Here is a 15,596-nt window from a genome sequence, read left to right on the forward strand (position 1 = left end):
GAGTGTTTTACTAATTTTCAATCAGATAAATGTAAAACCATCATCGCGGAAGTTGAGGATGAAACTATCACAACATGGAGCTATTACATTCATGGTAATTGTTTTCTCAATCAGTTTAATAAAAATCTTTTTCTCAGTCCACTTTTCGACTAAATTAACTGTGGCTAAAAGATATCCAAGGATACGATCGCTAGATCAGCTATCTTGGTGGGATGTGAAGGCTTTTGTCGCGAAAACTGGAATATGTCCATCAGTTTTAGCAAATTTACCGATATACGAAGATTATTTGAATAAAAGAGGCGACGAAACGGTTCTCAGAATGATGGGTGAATCTGCATCAGGAAGAGTTATTTTTCTTGCATCAATCAATGAAATTTCTCAATTAAAGACTAAACTTTGTTACTATTACCCAAAGAAACGGTTACATGTAAGTAAACCGTATGCACATACGACAGTCTCATTACCCTTCTTGGTGATGAACATTTCACCGAGGAAAAAAAGTTTCATCAACAAATATTTTAGCAGAATAATGGAAATGGGTTTAGATGATATTCTTTGGCGATGTGACATTGAAAACGATAACAATCCCTCGGCTGGTGATTGGAGTTGCTCTTATCAAGATAATGGACGATTATCAGAATCAAAACCGATTCCATTAACTTTTATATCAACTTACACAATCTTTATGGTGACAAGTTATTTCGTACTATTGGTTATGGTTTTCGCTGGCCCCTTAATTAAGTTTACAATTTTTCAGTTAAAGAAAACATTTGAATTGTGATAACTTTTAATGACTGTGAGTTCGACCCTCATCCATGCAATCGATATCAATAGAACTATAAAGATTATTTCATTTTCTGTCCCTTTTTTCTGGACTCTCAGTTCAATGAGCGATTAATATGAATGAATAAAGTTAAATTTATTAAATATCTAGTTATGATCAGATCTAATCCTCTAACTAATCATCATTATTCTTATCATGATATCAAGTACCATAACCAAAAAATATTTTCAATCCTATGATTTACTTTCAATTACTACAGTAAATTCTGAGATAATGAGAATCTGTTCAAATCAAGTTTCCGTTGTAACCATGACAACTGAGCTTTACTTTTGTTTTTTTGTTAATTAATCGATTTTCGAGAAATTTTATTTGAATTTTCTTGATTTGTATTATTCAAACTTCAAGTCACAGTATCCTTTAGTGTCAAGACTATCCCTCTTAAGGTTTGAACCCGATGCAACTCCAGTATTCAATCAAGTATTATCAATTTTCAATTATCTTTACGTGGTTAATAATTAAATTTTCATTCATCGTCACGAAAATTCTGATAAACTTGAGGCTTCGAACTTTTCAGCGAGTATCGATCACACCATAAGAAATGCTTTAATATCAATATCAATTGAATCATTTCGAACATTTTATCTTATTTTTCATCTAATTTGGATTCACGCACATATCGATTGAATATCAAAACAATTGATCGCTCACATGTGGGAAAGTACATGTATTATTGTTTTATTGAATTTATAAATATTTTAGATTTTCTGAAGATATAAATATAGTTAAATTAGCCTATTGAACTTCAATCAACAAGGTAATGTCTATGTGTTTAATAACTAATTTCTAATGTTGAGTGGACATGGTGAGATTTTTAAACCATTTTTTTACAAAATTCCAGCCTTATTTACTCAGAGGAATAGGATTACCTACTGATCCAGATAATGATGATACGATAAAAGATTCAGTGAGAACCCTTGAATGGTTTGCATATCGTCTTTTCATCACTCGTCGAGGACAAAGTCAACCTTTACATTTACCATTGCAATTCAAGTTTACTCTTTATAATATTTTCTGGCGTTTTTTCATAATCGTTCAAGCTATTCGACTAACGAGTTTAGCTTTGATAGATGATCCAGTTCTCGCTTTGTATGCAGGCGATCCTATGGGTCGAGCGTCAAGTAAATCACAAATTCTTATTTTCCTCATGGTCTCAGCTGTATTCTGTGCACTGTTAAGAGAATACATTTTGTATCTTGAAGAGAAAGGAGCATTCACCATGCTTCGAGTTCTTGTTATGATTCGTGAAAATGGCTTAAATGCTGAACAACTCAAGTTAACTAAAGAAAAGTTTAAAGTTTTTCGAGTAACATTTTACTTGCTTCTTATCAATTGGATTCGTATACTTTGGATTGGAATAATAGTTTCACCTTTTTTCTTATTCGGGGCTCGATTAACTTATCCCGAAACTCTTGCGACCAAACCATTGATTGTTTCCGCTTTCTTTTGGACTTTTACCGAAACGCTTGGACTCTGGGTTTTTCTTCTTGGTGTTTTTGGTACTGGGGCACATATTGTAATTCTAATGCCCTTATATTTCTGCCGACTTGCAAGTATCTCCGAGATAATTAAAAACTTTAACATTCGTTGTAAAGAAAACTATTCAAAAATTTCAATGCTATCGCTTCATACACTCAATTCAGAATTCATTGAATTTATGAATGAATATGGTTGGCTTAACGATAACCTAAAGTATCTTTATTTCAATATGCTCTTTGTGGTCTCATTCCTTTGTGATTTTGCCATCATCATAGGACCGATATCATCGCGAACCGAGGTATTGGTCAAAAACGTCTTCGCATGTTTCGCTTGTTTAGGCCTTACTTTAGTCGGAGGTGCAGGTTATGTTGGTGGAGGTTTCATCGAAAAGGTAGTTTTTCATTTATTAATGATACATGTTCTTACTTTCAGATTGATGTATTTCATTTATTTACCAATATCATCACCACATAGATACATAAATTTCATGGCGATTATATAAAACTTTTATCTTACACCAATGTCCAAACTATCGAGGATATTCAGGAAAATTTGAAAGTTTGTATCTTATCTATGATTAGACAATAATTAAAACAAATTGTCTGGAAATTTTTTACTTCTTTTCCAACTCAAGGGATTAGAGATTCTTTCTCGTATAATTGGCCCACATTCAGAAGTTACTGTTGGTGATTTTTATACCTTACAAAGGTCATTTATTATCTATGTGAGTATTAATGATAATACTATTCAGCCAAATTTTGACTATAAATTAATACTAATTTATCATGATCTCATGAACAGTATACTTTGGAAAACATGAGCATGATCATGTTGTTGTATTGTAACTTACAATTCTTGCTTTGATGTATTCGAGATGTAAGTCAATATATTTAATTGATATTGTTACTATTGATTGAATTGTATTGATAAAAAAAGTTCATTTTTCAATAAAAATGATAAGGCCTCATTATTAATTTCTTGTCAATTATTAAATATAATCTTCTCGAATTCTCTTTAATGACACAAATTTTAAGTTACAGTCTGTCGAACCAAAAAGAAACCACCTGAACCGAACAAGAGACTAGAAAATTTCATTACAATCCGATCCTGGCTGGGATTTTGTGATATTTTCGAGATAATCTTACTGGAAAAGAAAATGGATTATCGTTAGAATGAAATATTTCATATCCAAATATCGATAAATGATTTTACCTGCATAATGGTCACATGTCGATTTACTAAAGTCCCCAAACGGCATCTTTACTCTCATGAGCTGTGCCCTGTATGCAAAGTGAATTAAATTGTATCTTTACAAATGTCGAGTTGATTGGAAAGCAATTAATCTTTACAATTAAATCATATTACTAATCATCAATTATCACCAATGATAAATGTTAATTGTTAGGTCGTTAATTAAGGTGAGAGATCTCTTTCGCCAAAGTGTTTATCATTTGAACGCCCTAGTTGAACAATTAAATCAATGTGACATGTAATTGTCACACTAATAATAGTTAATTCAAATGTTTAAAATGGCAGTTAATCAACTAATTGATGGTAGCAAAGAGAGAGAATCAGTAAACAATTAATGTTTACTTTAATCCAATAGATCAATAAGAAAAAAAATCTTAATCACAACAATTTATCAAATGTTAATCATAATAAAAGTCGATGCAATTAACGTTAAGCTAACAATCTAAATCGCAATTAACTTTCTTATCTCAATCTCCTTAAGTCTTTGGGTGTTTAGAATAACAAAAAGTTACGATAATTAACAATAACAACTAATCATGAATGATGACAATTTAAGAGTTAATTATCCACTAATTGTTATCATAGTTAAGATGAAGATTAATTTGTTGGTTTCTCCACTTGAAAGTAAAACAAGTTGATTAAGAAAAAGAAGTGAAAAAGTTGAACCGAAATTTTTCATTTCTCTTTGAATCTCCAAACAAGTTACATCAACTTTTCTTTTACTTTTTCTCTTCTTCTTTCAAATCTAATTTTCTAATTTAACCTTTAATTTAATTCTTTCCAATTAATCTGATTAACCATCTTTCTATTGTTGATTGTAAGAGTTTAATTGTAATCAAAGAAAATGATTAAATCAACCGGATTCCTGATTCTCTCTTTGTTTATATTTGCTTCTTTGGCCAATCTCTCAAGCGGGGTGAGTCCTTTTGTTTACCTTTTTGGAGATTTACATTTTTCCTCTTAAATCAATTTTTCACCTCACAATTTGGTAAATTAAATTAATTACTAATTCCCAAGAGACTGTCCATTTGATTACCTTTGATTTGTGACCTTTGTGACCTTTCAAATGTTTGAATTTCTTTGTTTTTTTTTCTGGTTGTTACATTTACTCCCATTGAGAAAACCGTTTTCATCTTTTGACTTGTTTTCCCTTTCTCTTTGTTTGGTTCAATGTTTTTCTATACAAAAAAATAAGAGAAGAAAAAAATTATCTACCTGTTGATTGTTGGAGATAATTGTTGGTATATTTAAATTGTTTAAACCTTGATAATGAAAGCTAATTATCTAAGGTAAGTTAGATAGAGACTATCGTTTGTTTTACTGGCTCTTTACCTGAGTTTTTCTGGTAATTCTGGTTTTCCATTTTGTTAGATCAATGTAATTATCTGGTTTTGGGTTTTCTCTCTCTCTCTCTCCTTGTATCTCCTCACTATTGATTGTTTAAGTTAATCAATTGTTAATTTTGATTATCTCTCTTATCATAGACTCAATCTGAGAAATATTGTTGTGTACAATGAGAAAGTAATCAAATTGATTAAGAATATCTAATTGTTTAGAGAGTGACTTTCCAATCAATTAGCTTATCTTCATCAGATGATTTTACTATTTCTCTCATATATGTTATACGGATTAATCTTCACATTTTAATTAATCAAGATAAATATAATGAACATGCAAGTAATTAATAGATAAACAAGATTTTATCATTTATTTACCATTAATTTGGTTTCTAGATTCAATGAATAACAGATCAATTTGGTATCTTAATCTTTTATTAATCCACCGGTATTAAGATTTAGACTTACAAATTGTAAGTTACAATTGATATTCTTGTAATCCATTAATCTGTTTGAAAAATTGATTTAACTTGTTACTTATTTCATCAAGACAAGATCATAATTCTGAGTTTCATGATGAAAGTAGATAATCAGTCATTAACCGTTTATAAGATTAGGTGATTTGATTATAACCAAGAAACGATTAACTTTCTTTCATTGAATGAAAAGTAATATTTTTTTTTCTTCATCTTCTCTTACCTTTCAGAACGAAATTGATTTGAATGAAAAAAATCAACGCGATTCCAAGAAGGAGGATAAACATGAGTACTATTTAAATCGTCATGTTGACCATCCTGATGTTGACGCTGAAACCATTCAGAAACATGGTGCCTCCTTGGAAGATGCTAAAATGCAAGCTGATGGCCTTTTGGAGCCCAAGGGTAAAAAGGTCAAGGTAGCGGGTGAGAAAGCGGAAGATTCTGAATCTAAACTACAAGAAATGATCCATGGAGAGGAAAAGCAACACCAACGACGACACCATAGGCATGAGGTTAAAGGTCACAAGAAGAGTGAAGGATCTATGGAGTCTGAGGAAAGTTTCAAGAAAGAGGTGACCAAGGAAAAGAAGTCAAATAAAAATCGTAAAACGATTAAATCAAATAATGATGAATCTTTGAAATCGGAAGAGGTGAAAGTCGATAGTTCCAAAGACACTGAGAATGTTAAAACACCGGTGGTAAAAGAGCCCATGATAAAAGGAGAAAAGGTCACAAACATAGTGCCTCAGGTCACAAGAATAGGAAACATGGAGGTAAAAAGTCACATAAGCCATTAAAGGAAAAGAAGGATAAAAAAATGAATAAAACTAATCACAATTAGATCAAGAAATTGTTGATCATTATCTTGAAATTGATACAATTTAAAGATTTTGATGAGCAAAATTTTTTGTCAATACAATTGAAATGATGATAATCAATTGATATCTAAATTGTGATCAACAATCAACATTACAAACCTCATACTCTTATGTTCAACAATTACAATTTATTAGAAACAATATTTAATCACCATGATGATCAAGTTAAATCACCCAAATTGATAAATGGGAGAAAGCAAAGGACCAAACACAATTAGTTGAAAGTATTAATCAAATCAATTTAATTGTTTTCAATTTCAATTGGTTATCTTTTTCAATCAATGGACCAATTTTTTTGATTATAATTATACTTTCCAATTTATCTTTGTATTACTAACTTAAATAGCATATCAATTTAAATACAATTACTAATATTTTGTATCTTTTTAATTGTAATAATCAATGAAACTATTTAATTTTGTATAAGTTAAAACTTTAACTTTAATTGTAAACTCATCAAATACCAATCAATATAATTAAAATATTTTCCCACCGATTAAGTTTAAATTTGTTATAACTAAATTACTCGGAAATGATTCACACCCAAAGTGATCAATTGATTGTCCCATGTCAACAATTAATCGTTTAAATGTAACCTTGATCTTGGTAAAAGTAAACACATTAATCACAATCAATCATCTAAATGAATTAAACAATTTAGGGAAAAAAAGAGTAAAAATTAATCATAATCATTGAATCAACGATTGGTCAGTAAGTGAACAATTAAATTATAACCTAATGGTCAATCTGGAATGGTCAATCCAATTCGTTGATCACTTTCAATTTTGAAAAGTCAGGACAAGATGTTGTGGTTAACCAAATCTCTGGCAATTAAAGGAATCAAGTTAATTTGTTTCATTGGATGTTTCTTTCATGTCTATTTGATTACTGATCAATTTTTACAATTTAAAGTTGAAACTTCAGTTAAATTCATTTACCCTGAGGTAACAATTGTCCCTGATTTAGATTTGAAACTTCAACTTCCCTTTGCGATCGATATGAAAAAACTATGTAACAATAGAAATCACCTATTAGCTATTGATAGCTTTTTATCTCAACAAATCGGGTCGGAAAAAGTGGCCTCAATGAACGTGACGGAAAAATGTTCAACTCTATTTCATTATCCAAACTGTTTTACTCATTCATTAACACCTTTACTCACCTTAGACTTTGAGAATCTCCTTATCTCACCTGAAACTTGGATTGATAATATTACCCTGCAAGGATTTCCAGGTAATTTATTGGCCAACGGGATTTGTAAGGCTCGAAACTTTTTGACCTCAAATGGAGTTCACATTAGGATAAGTTGTAAAAATGGAAAAGGTGAACCAATTAGCCTGTTAACCAGGGGAATGTTAATCAATCATGAAGGTTACATGATCGTTAAGTTGAATTTCAATTCTCAAATTATCTTACGATTAATTGCTCCGGGAACACCGTTATTGTCCACTGGTTCATCGGCTAAGGTCATTTATGGTCGACGGGGAAAAGTGGGGAAATATTTTATCAACAATCATCGGACTGTTATCAAATATCTCGAGGAACCTTATGAGACCAAATGTTCTAATTATTTTCGCAAAAAAGTTCTAGTCGAATGTATCAACTCATATCTGACCAATCAACCTAATCCTGGATTATTTCATAAATCGGTGGTCAAGATTGAATCATCTTCTTTAGCTAAAAGCTACAATGCTAATCTCTCATTTATACCTTCTAACGATGAAAGAATAGTTAATCTTAATCATCATGGTAATCGATACATTTCCAAATGCTTAAATTCAGTTAAACAATTAGAATGTTATAAAATATTATATGATACTGATTCTGAATCAATTTTTGATCCAACTCCAGTTAATTCAACTGACCAAATGATAATTATTCTTGCCCCTTCAATTGAACCGGACATTCATTATTCATCTTATCCTTTTATATCGATTAGTTCATATATTATTTACATTGGTTCAATATTATCTACTTGGTTTGGAATCTCAATACTTGATAGATTACAATTAGCTCTTAATTTAACTCAACAATTAGATAGCATAGTCAATTCAGTTAAGAGTAAACTTGTTACCTTACAAGAAAATGGATCGATTAAAATTATTTCGCTAATTGAAAACTCTAATAATTCACAGTCAATCAAATTACCGTTATTTCGTTTATCAAAAAGAGGCCAACAACAATTAGAATCTAATTCCAGCTAATTAACTTTAATTGTAATATTTTCCACATTCAATCATTCATCGTTTCAATTTGTTTTTAAGATTTTCACCTAAAAGAATTAAAAAATTTAAAATTACATCTTAAAGACTATAAATCAATTCAATTGATTGGGAAAAAAAAATTCTCTTTCACTCAACTAATTGTTTGAAAATAATTCAATTTAATAAAAATCTTAAATTGTTACAATTAAAAAAAGAAAAAAGAAAAAATTTTCAGCGCCATCTAGTGAGTAGAATTAAAGTTAAATTGTCATCGGTTTTTTTGAGATTTTTTTGTTTTGATTTTATTGTCTTGTCTTCAGATCATTTCAAGTTGATGTGACTTTTAATTGTTTAAACTAATTGAATAATTAAATTTTAATTTGTCAACCAATTAGATTATGTGTTATTTATTCGTTTAAACGGTCTTTAGTTTTAATAATTCTCTCAATTGTAACCAATTAAATTAACCCAATAAGTTGAGAAATTTGGTAAACATAAAAAAAGGAACACATTGTTTTCTAACTTGAATGTGATCAACTTTTCTTTCAATTTGCTTAATCAGTTTACTATTGTGATTATTACTCTTTTTTTTTAATCTGTGTTGTATTTTTACAAAAGTTAATTAGTCAAATTTTTTACACAATCAACTATTTAATTAAATATGAACATTTTTCAAACTGTTAAACACCTTCACCAGGAAGGTTTATACTCTAATATAGTTCAACTGGTAAGTGTTTTCTTTGTTTATTTTCATAATTTCTTTTCAATAATTATTAAAGTTTAATTGTTTTCTTTCAATCTTCTACTCTATTAACCAGTTAAACGTAATGTTACCACAATTAAATAGCTATTTGGATTTACTACCTCAAAAAGAATATCAAATTCATATTTATCTAGGAGATGCTTATTTCCATGAAGGTGATTATTGCAAAGCTGAGGTAAGCTAATCGTTAATCTGTTGATCTGATTTGTTTTTTTTTTCTTCAATTTTCTTCTATTAATTGTTACATTTATCTGTTTTTTTTCTTTCTTAACAGAAAAGTTATCAGTTTGCATTAGATTTACGTAAAACATTGGGTAAAAATAAGAAGAAGAGTCAAAATAGTTGGTTACTAGATGTTTCCTCAGAAGTTGATGTCAAGTGTAAATTAAGTCAATGTTATTTAAAAATGAATCAACTTTCCAATGCTATTTGGATATTGGAGTGTATTCCTCAGAAACAAAGAACTGCCAAAATTTACAATACCCTTGGGGAAATTTATCGTAAAGAAAGGAAGGAATTATTAGCCATTGCCTGTTATAAGGAAGCATTGAAGGAATGTCCTTTAGCCCTTCAGATAATAATTAACTTGATCAAATTGGGCCTTAAGCCAAATGAACTAATTAACATGGTTAATGTCACCGGTTCACCAAATTTTGAATGGTTAACCATTTGGATTCAAGCTCAATGTTCACTTTATTCACCTGATGTTAATCAAGCCATAACATTATTCCAACAGCTTCTTTCATTGAATCATTTTCGCAATAATCCTGATATACTTCGATCTCTTGGTGAAGCTCTTTATTATAGTGGAAATTACAAAAAAGCCGTTTCCGCTTTCAAGAAGGCGCATATAAGTGATCCATTGTCTCTTAAAGCACTTGACTTTTATTCTGCCTGTTTATTCAGAGAGAATCAAATGAAAGAATTGGAGAAACTTGCCAATGAAATGATAACCAAATGTGATTCTAATTGTACAGTTGCCGAACCCTGGATTGTATTAGGTTATTATTGTCTAGGTGTTGAACGTAATGATAGAACCAATAAAAAAGATCACAAGGAAAGTCGTTGGATCGATGGGCGAACAACCAAAGCTCAACATTTTGTGGAAAAAGCTTGTGAGCTAAGTGATAATTCAATTGAAGCGTTAATTTTAGGTGGACTTGTGGAATTGCAAGTTCACACTTACAGATTAGACGATGAGTTAAGTAAAAAGCTCAATGATCGTAACAGTACCCGTAAAGATTTAATGAAAGAAGATCCTTTTAAAGATGCTAGAAGATATTTTAAAGAAGCGCTCGATGTGTCTGCTTATCGATTCGAGGCTTTAAAAGGCTTAACCGCCGTTTATCTTGCTGAAAACAAAAGATCTCAAGGTTCGTCGGTTGTCAGTAATGCGTTTAAACTTTTAGGCCAAAACCCGAGGACTTTAACGGTAAATATAACAAATTTCCGCATTGTTTCAATTGATTCTAATTTCATCTTGTTTTTTTTTCCATAGCTTTATGCTGAAGTTTTACTTTCTGATCCGGACAAAGGTTCGAATAAGAAAAATGCTCGAACTTCACTGGAAAAAGCGATTAAAATGGACCCAGGTCATCTTCCCGCTGTTTACTTATTGGTTAAACTTTACAACGAAGAGAAAAATATTGACAAGGCCATCGAGACGTATGTTCATCAATCGATAATGTTAATCAATTCTCTTAAATTCTCTCAACTAATTGTATTCTTTTTCCTTTTCTATTTTCATTGTAGACTTTTAAATGCAATCGAAGAAGAAAGTAACGAAAAACTTCATCGTATGTTAGGTGATTGTTATAAAGAAAAAAATGAGCAAGATAAAGCTCTTCATCATCACAATATTGCCTCTAAGTGAGTTGGCCGAATAAAAGAAACTGGACAATCTTATTTCTCTTTCTCTCTCTCTCTTCATCATCTCTCACTCACTCTATCTCTCTCACTCTTGAGAGTTGGAATAGCCTAACTGAAACCTAACCTTTTACTCTTATTTTTGATTTAATCTAATAGATTGGAGGTCAATTATGGTGCAAATTGTATTGCCTCTCAACGATTGGAACATCCATCATGTAGATCAGGAGCCAATGAGGCAACGATTGAAGTTGAAGATGAACCCGAGATGGAAGATGAACCACAAGAGTCCGAAAATGATATTGACGAAAGTGAACCCGATAATCTTGGTTGGCCTTAATTTTTTTTTGTCTCAAATTTTGTAAAAATGATCCTAATCATAAATATATATAAATATATAAACGTCAGTTTTTTTAAATTGATCAAGCTGGAAATTTTTTTTTTCTGATAATTTTCACATTTGTAAAGTGGATATTTTAGTTTGCCGATATGTTGTTATTGTTGTTGAAGTGGACCAGTTGAAGAAATATATTAGATGAGGAATCAAATGATTGTTATTGATCATCTTTTCATCATGCAATCAGGTAATTAGGCTTGGGATTTAAATTGTTGGCTTCTCATTTGTACAGTTGATGATGATCAAAATGGTGAGAAATGATTATTGTATAGATAACAATGAGTTTACATAAGTGTTGTGGTTAGTAAATTTGCTCGTTTTTACTTCACTTGGTTTTTACTCCATAAATAGTGACAAAAATCTTTACACTGTGTTGGCTTTAACGTTTTTTTTGTTTTCCTCTTTTCCATCATTTGAATTCACATCAACTGGTCCTTTCATCACCTCTAATTGCTCGGTATCTTGCCATGTCATTTGGGAAAACTTTACTTAGCTCGATGAGTAGCATGGTTTTAAATCTTCTGGTTGCATCTATTTTACCTCTTAAAAGTTCATTATTGGCCAAAGCTTTTTCCATACAATCTTTAGTATACAATTGTGGATTCCTTCCTTGATCAATATAGTCAAAAACTTCCAATGGTATTTGAATATCAGGAATTCTGGCCTTGTTTTTATCAATCTCTTGAAGTGAAGTAATAATCTGATTAATTTTACTGTTCAAAACATTCTGTCCTTGCGGTTGAAAATCTGTAACAATTATTCCCAATTGTCGAAGGTTTTCAATAAACAGTTCCAACTGGGATTCCAAAGAGTCAAGACTGGTCATTTTGTCTATTTTTGGAAAGAAAGAGAGAGAGAGAGAGAGAAAAAAAAATCACAATAACAAAAAAAGAGAAAACAACAAAACTCCAAACACACACACAAGAGAAACTCAAAGAGAGAAAACAAAAACACTTATTCTAGTAGATAGAAATAGAATAACGAACAGAAGTTTCCACCAGTTTCAGAAGAAAAAGGTGCAAAGAATAGATTATAAACGAAACAGAGAATCACTTGAATTATACAATTAAAATAGAGAAATTTAATTGTTGTGATTTGTTGTCAATTTAAAAAAATTCTCACAAAAATGATGAATAAAAAATTCTAAAGAGACAAAGACGACATCTATCGGATTCTCTGGTCATTATTCATTTGAAAGAATCGAACGTCAGGTGGCAGGAGAATCGAATAGGTCATTTTTCTGGTTGTTGAGCGAAGATTCCAGAATGTTCGGGAAAACTGATTTACCTTTTAAAAGAAATGAATAAAGGAAAAGGTTGAACATTTGATTTGACAAATTCTGTTCTGACGCTTGTTAATCAATTCATTTTAATTGATTCTATTTTTCTTCTGTGACTTAATTAATTTGTTTTCTCGCCTTTGTATTAATATCTCTGTGTTTCTCTGTGTTTAATTTACAACAAGTATAATATCTTGAGTTTTCTATTGTCAAATAATCGATTCTTACAGTTATTCTCATACGTTTTAATTTTGTTAATTTTATTTTTTTCTTTCGTTTCTTCTTTGATTGAGAGATTTATATTAAACTCTCTCTCTCTATCTTTACTGTGGAAGATTGTTTTCTCTTGGTTTTGTTTTGTGTTCTATTCTATTCTGTAATTGTGAAGTGTGAAAATATAAACTAAAATGGGTAAAGATTATTATAAAATCTTAGGTATCTCCAAAGATGCTAATGATGATGATATTAAAAAGGCTTATAAAAAGATGGCCCTTAAATATCATCCGGATAAGAATAAATCACCTGGAGCTGAAGAGAAATTTAAAGAGATTGCTGAAGCTTATGACGTACTTTCCGATAAAGAGAAACGTAAATTGTACGATATGGTTGGTGAAGAAGGTCTGAAAGGAGGTGCTGGACACACCGGAGGTTCTGGAGGTGGAATGCCAAATGGAGCTACAAATGGATTCTCATATGTTTACACTGGAGATCCAAGGGCAACGTTTGAACAATTCTTTGGTGGAGGTAATCCCTTCGAGGCAATATTCGGGTAAGTTATCAATTTTCTACACTTAATGTTCACCTTGAGCTTTTTTCTCTCTCTCTCTCAAGCTTAATTACTAACGAATTAGTTATTGATTTGCTAATATTTGAGGATAAAAGTTGAATATTATATTGTAAACCTTTTTGGGTTATAGTTTTCCAAATTACTTACGTTGTAATTTTTTCCATTTCATTTTTATAGAGGTTTAGGAGGTCATGATGATATGATGGATATTGATGGTTCTAATGGATTCTCAGGTGGAATGTTCAGAAATCCTCATGGTGTATCTAATGGTTTTAGAACTCAATCATTTACAAATGGTGGTAGTTGCGGTGGTGGCAGTGCCAATAGGCGTCGTCCACCTGAGCAAGATCCTCCTGTTGAGCATGATCTCCATGTAACTGTGGAAGAATTATTAAAAGGAACAACTAAACGAATGAAAATCACTCGTAAAGTTATTGGTCCAGACGGTAATTCTTATAGGAATGAAGATAAAATTTTAAGCGTAACAATTAAACCAGGCTGGAAAGCGGGTACAAAGATCACTTTTCAACGGGAAGGGGACCAAAAGTTGAACAGCATTCCTGCAGATATTGTATTTATTATAAGAGATAAACCTCATCCATTATTTAAACGAGAAGGAGCTGATATTAGATATACCGCGAAAATTTCCCTTCGAGAGGTAAGTGTCCATTTAGGATCATTTCTAATTACAATTTTAATATTCTATTTGGAGTAATTTAAGAGGAAAAGAGAAATCGGATAAGTAAAGAAAAAGATCTCATTCAGAGTTTCCCGAACTTTCTCTACTTCTCTCTTCCTCTCTCCTCCTTTCTCTCTTTCTTTCTTATTCTATTTTCCCTTCTATTTTTCCCCTTCTGTCGTCATTCTTCACTTATTCTCTCTTATATTCTATCAATCTAAACACATTAACTAACCTTCAATCTGTTTCTTTTTTTTCACTTTTATCATAGGCTCTATGTGGAACTGTAATTAAAGTACCTACTTTATCTGGTAATAAAGTCGAACTCAAATTGAATGAAGTTGTAAATCCAAAGACAACTCGTAGATTACCTGGTCAAGGATTACCTTATCCCAAAGAACCAAATCGTAGAGGTGATTTATTAATCGGATTTGATATTAAATTCCCTGAAAGTCTAAGTGAATCAACTAAAAAACTTCTATGGGGTAGTCTTGTGTGATAACAATCAGAACATAATAATAATGGATCTTACTATTCAAAATAATCTGTTAATTTCATCTGGTATTAAACACCAACAAAAAAACGTAAACACTCAATGTTAATATGCTACCATCGTCATTTAAATGTCAATAACCCAATCATCATCATCATCACCATCATCATTATCATCTTCATCTTCATCCATATTTGTCAATTCTTTTTTGTCAATCTCAAGCTTGTTACTGTAAAATGTGTAATCATCGTTAATCATCTCTCTCTTTCTCTCTCTCATTTTTCTCCTTCAACATCATTAAATTTATCAATCTCATTAATTGAAACAAAGAGAAAAAAAATTTCATTGCAAAAATCATTTATTCCCTCATCCCACCTCACCAATCAATTAAATTGTCAACGTTTACAATTCCTTAGTCACAATTGAATTTCTTTTTATGCAGAAAACAATTGCAACTTAAATTGTTATTATTTATTTATTCTCATTGAAAATCTAAATAAAAGTACAAAAAGTAAAACTTTAATTGTCACATTTTGATTAACATTCTCATAGAAAAAGAAACTTTTCCAACTATCCGAATCAACTAATTGAAATTCACCTACAATCAGATTAATTTGATTAAAGTAATTTACTAATCATTTCTATCTTGAGAAAATGAGATCAATTGAATTAATCATGATTAACACTTAATTACTATTCTAATCATAAACTAAGTTGAGAAATTTTTTTTTTCTATTTAATTAACTTTTATTATCTTTTCTCACAGAATTTTTTATTCTTTATTTAGTTTAATTTCACAACTTCACCCAATTAAATGTACTAATCATCATTTCCAATCGTTTCTCTAATTAAGTTAATTGTTG

At 30.6% G+C, this 15,596-nt stretch overlaps 4 protein-coding genes across 4 annotated transcripts; 3 read left to right on the top strand and 1 right to left on the bottom strand.

The window, feature by feature from the left end:
* The first annotated feature begins 4,229 nt into the window (after positions 1–4,229).
* LOC128393226 (uncharacterized) lies at positions 4,230–6,765 on the top strand. The gene is made up of 2 exons (XM_053353348.1): positions 4,230–4,487; positions 5,615–6,765. The coding sequence occupies exons 1-2, from the start codon at positions 4,416–4,418 to the stop codon at positions 6,182–6,184; spliced, it is 642 nt and encodes a 213-aa protein (XP_053209323.1). The 5' UTR covers positions 4,230–4,415; the 3' UTR covers positions 6,185–6,765.
* A 2,028-nt stretch (positions 6,766–8,793) lies between these two features.
* Positions 8,794–11,520, top strand: LOC128393175 (anaphase-promoting complex subunit 7-like). The gene is made up of 6 exons (XM_053353298.1): positions 8,794–9,196; positions 9,288–9,407; positions 9,507–10,664; positions 10,731–10,897; positions 10,985–11,101; positions 11,258–11,520. Exons 1-6 carry the CDS (start codon positions 9,131–9,133, stop codon positions 11,436–11,438), a joined length of 1,809 nt encoding a protein of 602 aa, XP_053209273.1. The 5' UTR covers positions 8,794–9,130; the 3' UTR covers positions 11,439–11,520.
* Positions 11,521–11,828: 308 nt separating this feature from the next.
* On the bottom strand, positions 11,829–12,612 carry LOC128393210 (mediator of RNA polymerase II transcription subunit 10-like). The gene has a single exon (XM_053353336.1). The coding sequence runs from the start codon at positions 12,319–12,321 to the stop codon at positions 11,920–11,922; it is 402 nt and encodes a 133-aa protein (XP_053209311.1). The 5' UTR covers positions 12,322–12,612; the 3' UTR covers positions 11,829–11,919.
* A 211-nt stretch (positions 12,613–12,823) lies between these two features.
* LOC128393196 (dnaJ homolog subfamily B member 4-like) lies at positions 12,824–14,784 on the top strand. Its single transcript, XM_053353320.1, has 3 exons — positions 12,824–13,543; positions 13,739–14,219; positions 14,512–14,784. Exons 1-3 carry the CDS (start codon positions 13,182–13,184, stop codon positions 14,737–14,739), a joined length of 1,071 nt encoding a protein of 356 aa, XP_053209295.1. The 5' UTR covers positions 12,824–13,181; the 3' UTR covers positions 14,740–14,784.
* Positions 14,785–15,596: the final 812 nt, after the last annotated feature.

This window comes from Panonychus citri, unplaced genomic scaffold (genome assembly GCF_014898815.1).
Source record: "Panonychus citri isolate SS breed McGregor unplaced genomic scaffold, ASM1489881v1 Contig00138, whole genome shotgun sequence".
Taxonomy (NCBI): Eukaryota; Metazoa; Arthropoda; class Arachnida; order Trombidiformes; family Tetranychidae; genus Panonychus; species Panonychus citri.

Excerpts from the sequence above, each read along its gene's own strand:
- LOC128393226 (XM_053353348.1), top strand. The coding sequence starts at position 4,416 with ATGATTAAATCAACCGGATTCCTGATTCTCTCTTTGTTTATATTTGCT. Across the intron at positions 4,488-5,614 it reads TGGCCAATCTCTCAAGCGGG|AACGAAATTGATTTGAATGA; the intron begins GTGAGTCCTTTT and ends CTTACCTTTCAG.
- LOC128393175 (XM_053353298.1), top strand. The coding sequence starts at position 9,131 with ATGAACATTTTTCAAACTGTTAAACACCTTCACCAGGAAGGTTTATAC. Across the intron at positions 10,665-10,730 it reads AAAACCCGAGGACTTTAACG|CTTTATGCTGAAGTTTTACT; the intron begins GTAAATATAACA and ends TTTTTTCCATAG. Across the intron at positions 11,102-11,257 it reads CATCACAATATTGCCTCTAA|ATTGGAGGTCAATTATGGTG; the intron begins GTGAGTTGGCCG and ends TTAATCTAATAG.
- LOC128393210 (XM_053353336.1), bottom strand. The coding sequence starts at position 12,321 with ATGACCAGTCTTGACTCTTTGGAATCCCAGTTGGAACTGTTTATTGAA.
- LOC128393196 (XM_053353320.1), top strand. The coding sequence starts at position 13,182 with ATGGGTAAAGATTATTATAAAATCTTAGGTATCTCCAAAGATGCTAAT. Across the intron at positions 13,544-13,738 it reads CCCTTCGAGGCAATATTCGG|AGGTTTAGGAGGTCATGATG; the intron begins GTAAGTTATCAA and ends TCATTTTTATAG. Across the intron at positions 14,220-14,511 it reads CGAAAATTTCCCTTCGAGAG|GCTCTATGTGGAACTGTAAT; the intron begins GTAAGTGTCCAT and ends CTTTTATCATAG.